The sequence below is a fragment of the Thalassophryne amazonica genome, chromosome 17 (assembly GCF_902500255.1).
Source record: "Thalassophryne amazonica chromosome 17, fThaAma1.1, whole genome shotgun sequence".
Classification (NCBI taxonomy): Eukaryota; Metazoa; Chordata; class Actinopteri; order Batrachoidiformes; family Batrachoididae; genus Thalassophryne; species Thalassophryne amazonica.
The window spans coordinates 32289607-32302493 of NC_047119.1; the positions used below are offsets into that span (position 1 = coordinate 32289607).

Here is a 12887-nt window from a genome sequence, read left to right on the forward strand (position 1 = left end):
GTGGCGCGCCGTCCACAAGACACGCGTGATGGGCAGAACACGCGCGCGGCTGACTGGACGCACCTGACCAGTAGATGTGGACATCAGAGTACTCTGCTTCTCATTCATGTCATTTCATGACTGTATGTCTGTGACCACGGGTCATCACCAGAGGAACAGATGGCTCATATTTGTATTGCTCGCTTGATAAATGCAGTGTTTTTATATGGTATGCGACTTTAATTTTTTTTGTAATACTTCCATGTCCTTCCTGATATGAGGCAGATTCCCGTAACTCCCAAAGAACAGCTCTGTAGCTCAGTGGTAAAGTTGCTGACTGGTGATCAGAGCTTCTGGAAGGTGCGGGTTTGCATTCAGTGGGTGGTATGTGTTTTCCTTTTTTTTCTTTTTTTCTTTTTTAATTTATTCCACATAAGCAGCGCAATTTGGTTCCACAGGTACCAGCTGGTTTTATTTTTTATTTCTTCCACATAAGCGGCACCATGTGCTGCACCTTGCACTGTTCTTGCTCGTAAGACACTGGCGCATGCACAAACTCTCGCACCGGGTTCATGCACGCCTGCCCTTCAGTGTGATGTTTTGTGGGTCACTAATTTTGAACTGTTTTGCGCTGTTTTGCCTTAATTGACCAGATGTCGACCAAACTTTGCACTATGTATGAAGGGGCCCTACAGTAGAACAGACATACAGGTGCCTTAGAGAATAATGGTATACATGGTACAAATCTGAGGTGATTCTTTTTCACAAAAGCTCAAAAATAGGCTGAATTTGTGAAGGTTTGCAAGAGAAGATTTGACAGAGAAAAAAAATGAAAGCTTGCAGAGCCACTAAAGACTAGTGTTTAGGCTTGAGAGATCGTGGAGTGGATGAATGAATGCTTCTGGCCCACTGAGCTGCAGTTTCTTAGTTCATCCAACAGTCAACGGGAAAGAGTTATCACCATTTTTGTCGATCTAGCAGGAAAAAAAAAATTCTAGGAAAGGATGAAGACAATACGAAGAAACATTATTCATTTTATATGCATGTTTGTGTTTCTCTTGTGCATGTAGCATGCGTGATAATAAAGTTCCCAGCTTGTTAACGCGCGCCAAACGCCTCTCAGGGGTCACGTGCAGCCGTCAAACACTCCGTGCTGAGAATGATCAGGACTCACCGACGTTATATGAGCAGTACACTTGTTTAACACAAAATTTTCAGAACTACTCCTCCTCCTCCTCCTCCTCCTCCTCCTCCTCCTCCTCCTCCTCCTCCTCCTCCTCCTCCTCCTCCTCCTCCTCCTCCTCCTCCTCCTCCTCCTCCTCCTCCTCCTCCTCCTCCTCCTCCTCCTCCTCCTCCTCCTCCTCCTCCTCCTCGGAGGATCTCCGCGCTGCACAGCACTATGAACGCGCGCGGATGCCTTTAAAATTTTTGGTCTGCTCGCGCGGCTCATCCTGCCGCTGGAGATGTTTTATTAAGTGCACCCGTGCATAAAATATCCGCTGGTAATTGAGTTCATAATGGGATCTCGCCTATTTGGCACGCCACTTTACGCATATGCGTGCTTCTATTTATTTGTTTTCACGCCGCAGGCTGCGCACTCGCAGAGGGATCCGAGAGGGAATAATCAACGGGCGGCGCTCCGGCAGACCCTGCAGTGGTCACACAACGGCAAGGTTTTTAGCATTTTAAGTCACGGCTCCGAGTACCAGCCGCCGAGGCGGCGGGGCGCACCTCAGGAGCAAGTGCAAGCCAGACCTCTCACCATCATCCGAGACGCGGACGCCACACAGACGGACACCGCGAGACAAACGCCGGTGGGGCAGCAGCAGCAGCCTCTCCGGGCGCCTTCCGCTCCTCACAGTCCCCGTGGGCTTCCAGGTCCACTCCACAGGTTCCTGAGAGGGCACGAACCCCGGCAGCATCAACGCCAGCGTCCCAGAGAGCGCACGGAAACGCGCGGGAACAGCGGAGCCAATGAGACCAAGGAACAGGTCACGGCCAGTCCTGCTGTACCGAGGAGGGAGGACATGATGGTCGGAGATGACCCCTATGACCCCTACAAGTCTATCGATGGTGACAACCCTTATTACAATCACTACGATGTTTACGAGAGACCAAGACCCAGACCCAGACCCGGGTATGGCACAAGGTATCATCAGTACGGTAAGAGAGGAGAAAGAGCAAATATCAGTCTGTCAGTCATCTGGCACAAGGTATCATCAGTATGAAAAGAGTAGAAGAGCAACATTAAACCAGAAACGTCACATGTGCATGAAATATGCTGACGATATAACCGTCCATCCTCTGGGTAGTTATTAATCTATAATTACAGACCACAAAACATTACTAAATAGCGCAAAGTGCTCATTAAAATTTCTAAAAGCCTAATACAATGTATTTGCCAAATATCAGCAGTACTTCTTTACAACCTATGTTGATTTTCATAAACCATTTAATTTGGTTGACCAGCCTGCCTCTTGGACATCCTGAAAATTTGCAGGACCCCCAACAAGTTGCTGGACGTTCATAACCAGCCTATGCAGGTATGGTGTTCATCAGGGATGTTTTCTGGCTCCTATAGAATGTTAGAACTTTGCCTGGAGTGAGTTTTAGGTACAGTTGTGGAAACCAGCCTTTGCTGGTGAGGAAGGTTGTACTGAGCTTGATTTTGCTGATGATGCTGTGATTTCTATATGGGATTGTAGTAACTTGAGAAGCTGAGTAAGGAGTCAGAGTGTCTGGATTTGCAATTGCCCTGGAAAAGACGCTTAATCTGCATTGTTCCTGCTGCTCTGCTGTAAATTGGGACCAACCCCGACTGGGGAAGTAACCTACCATGGACTGGCTTCCCACCCGGGGAGAGTCGTAGACTCTCACAAGTTCCACAGTAAGGAATCTTGGGAATGCACTGGCGCCAGTGGACTTCAGAGCATATATAGGGCTTACTCCACAAGGCATTCATCTCACAGGTCAACCTTGTGCAGAAATTTTATTTGAGTTGTTGCTTTGTATTTGTAGTTAGCACAGACAACGGAGAAGCTACAGCAATATTGAATGCATTTGAGTAAGTGTCTGAAATGTAACATAAAAGACCACACAGTTTGTCTGCATTCCATATTTCTTAGAAAGCATTCTAGTTGTAGGAGATCACTGGCTATGATGTTAGTGGGAGGGGTTTTTGTTTATTTGTCTACAAAATTTAAGCTCTCTTTTGTTGTGACACTGTGACATAATGTTTCAGTAAGAGTCCTTCATTCCCATCTGCCCTTCCCTTTCTTCTCTGCTCATCCTCAGGTCAGTTTTGGTGTCTCTAGCTTAGCCATGATTATTCTTCTCCATGTGGTTTTTCATCTCCCCCCTTTTTTTACTTGTGGTGTCCATTCTAGATCTTTTTTGGAAGGTTGTGGCATCCTAAGGACGTAACTCAACCATCTCATTCTGTGGCATCAAATCTTCAATTACAATGTCTTAATTTAACTTTGGTTTCTCTTGTAAAGATCATCTTTGGAGATGTTCACTGGCCAGAAGATGGTCATCATAATATCTGTCAAGGAATATGTCTTTCCTTTTTAATTTTCTTACATGATGACATTCATGTGAACAACACTAGCTTACTGAAATTGTGCATAACCCTTTTAAAGCTACAGTGTGTAGGATATAGTGTCATGTAGTGGCAAGGTTGCAAATTGCAGTATATCATCATGAATCATGATTTTTCACTTCACATTTTCTCTTCATTGATGACAAGGATTCATGCTCCCTTTCCTTCTCTTGTGATTACCACTATGTATGCCTCCACTTCAAAAATTGATGGTGATCAAATAGCGCCCGCCCAATATATTGGTTGGCCAATACGAGCCTTTCACACCCATATCAGTATTTGCATTACTGTTATTTTAGCTAATAGGAAAACTTTCATTTTACCCAATAAATAATACAGAAAAACACTTTGGCTGTTGCAAATGGTGTCATTACATAGTTTGTCCAGCAGAGAGCGCTCTGATAGCATTATTGTTATGTCTGCCAAGGACGTAATGAAATCGGCTGTGTTTATTTATTTATTTATCTGTCTGTCTGTTAGCAGGACTGCGTCAAAACTACTGCATGGATTTTGATGAAATTTTCAACTGATACATATTAGGCCATGGAAGACTCCATTAAATTTTGGAGGTGATCCAGATTCTTGATCAAGATTTCACTTTATATAGACTTTGAGGGATTACGTCAAAACTACTTCACGGATTGTCACCAAATTTACACCACAGAAAGATATTAGGGCATGGAAGACTCCACTGAATTTTAGAGGTGATCCGGATCAGGATTCTGGATTAAGATTTCACTTTACATAGGCTTTGAAGGATTATGTCAAATCTACTTCAGGAATTCTCACCAAATTTGCACAACAGATATATATTAGGGCATGGACGATGCCACTGAATTCTGGAGAAGATTCAGATCAGGATTGGTGGATGTCAGAAATCTCTATTTGCTCTTGTTTACAATGCTGTCTAGGATGACTGGGAACCCCATCAACCCGTGGTCACATTAGCTACAGGAGACAGAGGCAAAGCGACCAGCTGACATTCATTTTCAGTCAGTCTGCATTTTACAGTGACAAGAGACTGATGGTTGCTTTGCCACCAGCTAGGTATAGAAGTCTATTTTATGAAAATTCTGAGCAATGTGACATGGTGACTGCAAATGAGTGACGGCAGCGTGACATACGTTGGTTGATTGCAGGAACAACACAATCCAAGATAGCAAGATAAAGATTAGTGAGAAATAAGCATTTTTATATATCAGTATTGTAATTTATTTTCTCCCTAATATCTGTATCAGTGTAGTGGCTGCACTCTGAGTTGTGTTGTTAGGACTCCGCCCATTCATTCCCTTTGGGATGCAAACTCACGATCTCTGGCATGGGAGTCAGACTCTCTAACCAGAAGGCTAAAACCCAGGGCTCTGGCCATGTGACCAGAGAATCCTTTTGAGCTGTTGGGAGTGAGGTTTACTAACTACATATGCACAGCGACACCTGCAGGCCTCCGTTACATCAGCATTGGGCCTCCCAAAAAATCCAGTATGATTGGGCTCTATTCTTAAAAGTATTAGCCTTCACTAACAACCAGCACATAGTGTATAGGGATGCAAACATTGATTCCTCTTCCTTTTCCTTCGGTTTTCCGACGTGCTACAAAATGCAAAAGACAGAGTACATCCCTTTTGAGTTACTGTATAAACATGGTGGTCCAACATGGCGACCTGCTCCGCTCCCATGTGGATATGGAGGGCTCAGTGTAAGCTCATCAAAACACTTTGGTTCATTGTTTGCAGGTAATATACACAAATGAACAGAGGGTTATGAGAGCTGTATTCCATTTCCACTAATAAACGCCCCTAAATCCTACACACTGTAGCTTTAAACAAGTAATCAGTTATACAATTGTGTTTCGTTGTCATTGTAGGTGTGCCAGATCTGGTAGCTGACCCGTACTACATCCAGGTTGCTGCTTACGTCCAGAGGGTCCCGATGTACAACCTTAGATGTGCAGCTGAAGAAAACTGTCTGTCAAGGTAGACCGCTGAATGAGAGAGAGAGAGAGAGAGAGAGAGAGAGAGAGAGAGAGAGAGAGAGAGAGAGAGAGAGAGAAAGCAGGGCTGTGGCAGCCAAGTGTGATTCATAAAATTCTGAGCCATAACAACTACCTAAAGTGTTTGTGGGTGAGGGCTGCCCAGTGGAACCATGAGACGAGGTAAAATTAACTGAACTCTTCCACTGATGGTACATGGGCGGAATTCAGTAAAGTTTAATCATAGTTTGCCTCAGGAAAGAAAGCGCGACTGGTAAACACATTATCGAAAAGTAACCCAAACAACCCCCACGCCTCCAAATTATTTTTCCACCCGTCATTTAAGCATAGTCTGCCATCATCTGCTGCTGCGCTGAGAGAGGCGGCGGGGGGGCGGGGGGTTGTTGCAGCAGGAAAAAATATCTTAGTGATGTGACTGTGTCCACGTTTCACCCTGCAGTGTCCTTTTCTGTGGTTTGTAGCTCAGCCTATAGATCCAACGTTAGAGATTACGACACCCGCATGCTGCTGAGGTTCCCTCAGAGAGTCAAAAACCAGGGCACGGCGGACTTCTTGCCAAGCAGGCCACGGTATTCCTGGGAATGGCACAGCTGTCACCAGTGAGTATGCGGTGTTCCACAGAAACAGTCTCTGACACGTGTCTTTTCTGCATCACTCAGACCAACATGCTGGCTTCGATTACAGTCATTTTCTTCAAGTATGCACGCATGATAAACCGGTTTTAGAAGACTGCACATGAGAAATGTGGTCCTCTGTGACCGTGGAGTGAAAGCATTGAGATGCAGACAGAAAGAAAATAACATTTTTGACCTTCATTTACACATATTGTATAACCAGATGTGTGACGCGTATATATATATATATATATATATATATATATATATATATATGAAACAGATTAAAGTGTGGACATATATTTAAAGTAGAACAATAGAACGCACACCTCCACTAAGACTCCACAATCCACTTTAGTTTAAGACACAAACCGAATTCCAAACCCAAGAGTAGTATCTCACTGGACTGTAGGCGATAAACTGTGAACGGCACTCGCGAGGGAGTTTCTAAAATGTCTCAAAGCGTTATCGGGGGTTCTCAGTTTCCTTGCATGAGTCGCAGGGCCTCGCTCTCACGTCGCAAGAATTTTGAACATGTTCAAAAAATTTGTGAGATAAATTTTCTCTCAAACAGGCATTTCAAACCCTTCTTAGTTTAGTTTCTGTGAGTCAGAAAATGCACAAAATGTGAGACAACTTGTGAAGTGTTGGCAACACACGCTTTCGTTTATATGATCAGAGATTAGCTTTTAAGGATTACGTCAAATTTCTTCACGTATACAGCATCACAATTTAAAACCAAGATCTGGAAGACACTATTTTGTTTCAGCTTGTGAATTAAATATCACGTTGCAACATCTTGATCAGTCGGACTGTTTGGATCAGTATGCAATTATTGCACTGTGTTGTGGAATCCGGATCCAGGTAAAGTCCCAGCCATGATGTGAATCACATACCTTTTATTTTGAGTCCTCGTCAACCCTTGGCGGGCGTCGGAAATCTCTGCTTGCTCTTGTTGGGTTTCTGACTTTGGTCCTGTTCACTGACCTTTGATCCTGTTCACCGCACTTTTATGCTGATCACTAAACATTGATGTTCAATGCAGATCTTCGAGAGTGATTGCTGACCCTTTGACACTGGTTGCTGGCCTTTGGTCCTTTGACTCTTGTGGCCTTCTGTTGTAATGTCAGCAAATGTGAAACAATAAAATGAAATTCTGGATCTGCCACTTGAGTCTGACTTACTGCTAAATTTAATGGGTTCTCAACACTCAAGGCTGAATTTTGGCCCCAAAGTGGAAGTCATATTTCTTGTAGTGTGTTAACATCCAACTTTAGAGCAGAAAAAAAAAAAAAAACGGTTTTGGTCTTTATAGATAGTTTCTGTCTCCACAACAACTGTACGGGGGTGAATTATTTATTTTTCCTTCTAATTTCTTAGCTTAAGACGGTTTAAGCAACAAATTTCTGTAAAATTGTTTGTGTGGTTGCTTTGAGTGACAGCTGCTGAGTTCAGCGATTCCTCCTCCTCTCTTAGCCTCCGCTGTTGTTGTGACTGTTTGGTGAATTTTATTCCAAACACCTGGAATAATGTTATGTGTCGACGCGGGTTGAGGAGCGGACCTGCGTCAGACGGAACCCAGCGCTAAAAATAACCAGAAAGCGGTTCCAAAACAAAACAATTTATTTTTTACCCTCTTTGGTGCATAACAATGTGTACAAACTAAACAGCGTCTTTCTGGTGGAGTGACTGTTAGCACGCTCTCCAGCGCCCGTAAGGATCAAAGCCCGGCGCTCCTGGACCCACTACCACCGCCAAACACCCCCCAGGTGGACACGACAAACTGACTCTCTGTGAAGCAAAGAAGAGGTGAGGTAAGTCAGCAGTTACAACAATATCTTTCAAAAGACACACGCTATCAGCAACACATTCAGGTCTATATCTTTTTTTAACTTTATGCAAATGAGCAGCTTCTCACAACAAGTGGAGGATCACTTATCCGCACGCCACAGCAGTGAGAAGCAAGCTGCACAATTCTCATCACAATTCAAGAATACTGTGTAACAAAACACCAAGTTACTATCAACAATTAGTCAAACACTTAATCACCTTTGATGTGTGCTGACAGCATGTGTCCTCACCCTTCCTTGCTTCACGGGCTTGATGTGTCAAACCCAGGCTCGGTCCTCAGCATCTCACAAACGAACATCACAAGGTCGAGTTCCCGGCAGTTCTGCTTGAATCACACATGACTTAAATGCAGAACGCCATCCAATTATCTGCTTCAGCTGAAAGTCTTTAAGGTTGCATGTGAGCACCATTCACAGGTGCTGCACATGATGTTGATGAGGGTGAAGGATTCTTCAGCCAGCACCTTCTCCACAGACAAATCAGCTCTCATGCCACCTGGAGAGCAAAGAAAAGAAAAGAACACCAAAATATCCAGCCACACCCCCCAACACACAACAGAATAATATGGCTTGTTGTGCTGTGAAATGTCCTAACGGATCATCTAAGACATCCCTGCTTCAACACTGATGTTGAGTGAAACGCTCGTCTTATTTAATGTTGTATGCTAACGGTGTTAGCATATTTAGCAGCTGTTGGTAGGTCCACTTAATGCTTATAGCCTTTGCTGTCTGCACCAAAACAAACTGTTATGAGAACCACCACGCAATCCCCTAACATATGAGTTAAAGGACATGTCTCATGTTTTTTAATGACCCAGTTAGCAAGACAACATAAAAGTATTCATGATTGTAAGTCTTTCCGCACACATGTGCTAATAATTAGTGATCACTGATGTATTTTATTCTCTCACTCTGTGTTAGCAGGTGCATTTCTGGAAAACTGCTCACTTGGCAATTCTCGGCATTTTTCGGCATGTTACGCACATTTTAGAATAAGCAGGAACATCCTGATGACTGACAAACAGAGGGAAACAGACCTGCGTCATCTGAAAATGAAGCTTCTGAGCTGCCGTTCGAAAGTGATGGCTCGGATTTACAGAGGATTTACAGACAAGAGACGACACAATTCACCCCGAAACTCTTAACTTTTACAGAGTGTCAGATTTTGAAACCTAAAGTGAGGTGATGTGCTGTTTGCGTGGATGCTGGTGAGGGCCCCTTCACACATAGTGCGAATTTGGTTGATTTGCGCATAAAGTGCACATGAAACAGGAATAGTGTGCAAAACATGTGAAATCATAGCTGCCTCATACACCTGTTGCTACAACTGTTTGCACACACCAGTGGCTGAAAGACAGAGTGTGCGCTGTGCGAGCCCATCGATCCCTCTTGCGACAATCATTGTCGACCTGGCAGTGAAATTTGTCTACGTACCCCATGACTGTGAAGTTGCACATGTGGCGTGCCAGAGTGTCAGCTCCCCCCCACAACATATGCGTGCGTGTGTTTCACGCGCTCCCCTCCTGCAGACAAGGCAACTCTCAACTGATCACAGAGTGACATCTTGGTCTGTGCACTGACAGGACAGGGGGTGTGGCTGGACAGGTGTTAAGACATCTTCGGTTCTGGACATCACAGCTCCAGTAAATGGACCATGTTTTGAAAGACACGCGCGTGTGCTTGTGTGGAAATACATAAAAACAGTCCGTTTGGACAAGCAGCAGGTGATCTGAATGTCACATCTGACAGGACACGCGTCAAGCCATGAGGGCTGTGAGCGGTTTGCTGCAGGACCAGGATGACCCAATAGTATGACAAATACGCCACTTTCGTATCAGCAGAAGTATGCTGTACCAAATGCTATTTGGTCAGTTATCACAGCATTTTTTTGTTTTTGTTTTTCTTTTAGAAAATACATTTATCTGCTTGTTGATTTTAGCCATTTCACGCTCTTGTTATAAGACAGTGATTGTAGTGCAGTAGTAAAGTTTCCATCTGGTAATCAGAGCATGTGGGTTCAAATCATGGAGCTGTATATGAGTACTAGAGAGCGTAGTCCCAATGCTGCACACTAAATGAAAACATCCCTTCATGGACAGCGACATGACATCTCCTAACTGGGCAAAATATTGATGAAGTACCCGGATGTTAATGCATTTTCAATGGAGATTCGCGACTGAACACACTCAGAAAAATGCTCGCAAAATATGTGTTAAAATGCCATTTTGACCTGGATATCGAGCCAGTAAAATTAAATTATGTCAGGAAAGTATTAAACTTACTCTGACACACACACATTCCCAAATATTAGTATTGAAAGTTACATGGATCTGCGCTGTTAAACTACGCTGCTTGGCTGAGCTGCTGCTGTGTTCAACGCAGCTTGTCTCCTAAAACCATTACAATACATTTATATATATTATATTTTTACACAATTATCCGTTATTGACCGAGTTTCATTCATGAAGTTAGTGGTGTGCGTACACATCTCTATGTGTGGGTGTGACTGTGAGCGGTACAGCGCGGGTCATTATAATCTCATTATTTTAAGGTGCAAATTAAAAAAATCACTAATGACAAGTATTTTAACTCGACATTGGTCTAGCAGTGGAAAATATCAACTAGACATAAGTGAAGAGTTAATGGTCCATGTCATCAGGTGACACAGGTACGGCAGGAAACATACAGCTGTTTATCATCCAAATATCACGGACAAAGTGACAAGAATAACCAAAACCACTTACTTATGGAAGGAAATATTGTCTCACTTGTTCCTCTGTTTGTGGCTTTGCCAACATGCGCAGCTTTCCGGCATATTCCACCTGTTTCTTGACGAGACTAAGTGAACTTCTATGCACGCAAATCACTAACTTGCCCGGAATTAAAATAGCAATCACGCCTCCTTGTCGGCACACGGCTCAGCGCGACTGCGCTCTCTAGTTTTTATATACAGCTCCATGGTTCAAATCCTGTGTGGCATTTTTTCTTTAATTTAACCAGGGTTATTTAACCATGGGGTTTTGTATTGCGTCCCCTTTTATGTATTATTTATCAACCCAGTGATACTCACTAATTATACAGCTGGATTTTATTTTATTTTCCTCCACATCAGCGGTGCGATGTGGTACACCCCTTCCCATGGAACACAGTGCAAGCGGTGCAATGTTTCATGGTGCGCTCATACGAACTCTACCGCCATGAGTCAGCCTGAGTTGTACATATTCACACTATGAGTGAAGAGGCCCTTAACTGAAGCTGTGTACATAGACGTGGAACATCTGCATGATGCTGTTTTAACAGACTGCCTGTACACGGAGATGGATTTGTTACATTGGAAAAAGTCAGAATACATTATTTCCAAGAGTTAATGGACGTTATTTTACGTGTCACAATCGTGACAGAACAAAATGTGAAGCTGCAGCCGGCAATCTTGCGCATGTGCATGCTTCTTTGATCATGTGGAGTTTACATTTGGAAATAAATCTATAACACGGTGAGTCTGGCATGTTCAGGATTTTACCCCTTTTGTGTTTTGTGGCAAGCTTTTTTTTTTTTTTTGTTACTTTGAGAAAGTGTGTGTGTGTGTGTGTGTGTGTGTGTGTGTGTGTGTGTGTGTGTGTGTGTGTGTGTGTGTGTGTGTGTGTGTGTGTGTGTGTGTGTGGTGTTACTCGTTGCTCCTGTCAGCTTCTGCCACTGTGAACATCTGCACAACGCTTTTTCGCCGGAAGCAGATGTGTTTTTTTTTTAGATTTTATTGATAACAACACTCATAATTACTCGTGCACAAAGCTGATCCTCCAGCAGATATTGTTACTGACAGGCTGCGTTTGTGGCTCATGGCTGCAGGTGCACATAAACCTTCTCAGAGCTGCAGCTTTTACAGTGACTGCATTAACCTGTACCTCTGTTCTTAACGTTAGCAGCTACATTCTACTGAAGCGCACCCTGGGACGCTTCTAGTAGCTACGTCACTTGTCGGAAAAACACGAGTACTTTGTTTTCAGACATCTCCATAGCTGTTTTTTTGCGAATGCCGTATACTTTGAAACCGGTCACGGAAGTGCACAAAGTAATCCCAGTGGATCACTGAATGGCCACTAACAGCCTAAACCTTAATTGTTATGATTTCGGTGCAACATGTCCCTAAATAAACACCCAAACCCAGGTTAGCCTGTTAGCTGATGCTTCAGGTTCAGAGAGGCCGGTGTATTCAGGCTTTTGTCATCACACAGAGCCATCCATTTACGCGTTAATGAGTTCATCATAAATCAGTGTCTGTGTGGGGGGAGGGGTGGCTCTCAATATGGCAACACCCAGGTACGGGTGTCATTTCGGCTGTTCTGGATCCCTATAGAAAACCAATGGGCGATGTTATGCAGGCTTGTCTAGTATACGTATATTCACCTTATTCAGCCAAGCCCACTTTTGCAACAGAGGCATTTCAGTTTTGTTTTAGGACTTCCGGTGAGCGGTGTTTTCAATATACAACAGTGGAAGATATTCCATGGGTAGAAACAAAAACCTTTTTGAAAAGCTCAAAGGGATCGACTCTTGCTCACCCACGGGTCATAAGAGAGTGGGAAGATGACATAAAAAAGTGGCCCTCGATTATTTTTAACTACGTTATGTTGTCACTCGGTGTGGACGATTTGGCTATGAGGAACTGCGAGCTTCACCCCGCACAGCGCCACTGAAGCTCGTATAAAAGCACAATCAAGTTCAAATACTACTCGACAAGTAGTACCACCATAATGCCAAGATTACATAACGTTAATATACGTATGGTGTTATTTCATCAGAGGTGGAAGAAGTACTGAAGTTTTGAGTAAAAGTAGAAGTACCCTGCGAAATAT

General features: G+C 43.6%; 1 protein-coding gene across 2 annotated transcripts in view; it reads left to right on the forward strand.

Annotated features, from left to right (window-relative positions):
• Positions 1 to 1377: 1377 nt before the first annotated feature.
• The window catches only part of loxa (lysyl oxidase a), a 34075-nt gene continuing 22565 nt past the window's right edge, over positions 1378 to 12887 (forward strand). For both annotated transcript variants that reach the window (XM_034192733.1, XM_034192734.1), the window contains exons 1-3: positions 1378 to 2142; positions 5445 to 5553; positions 6032 to 6169. In XM_034192733.1, the coding sequence (XP_034048624.1) occupies positions 1497 to 2142; positions 5445 to 5553; positions 6032 to 6169 (893 nt within the window). In that variant the 5' untranslated portion in view covers positions 1378 to 1496. The remainder of the gene's footprint in view (positions 2143 to 5444; positions 5554 to 6031; positions 6170 to 12887) is intronic.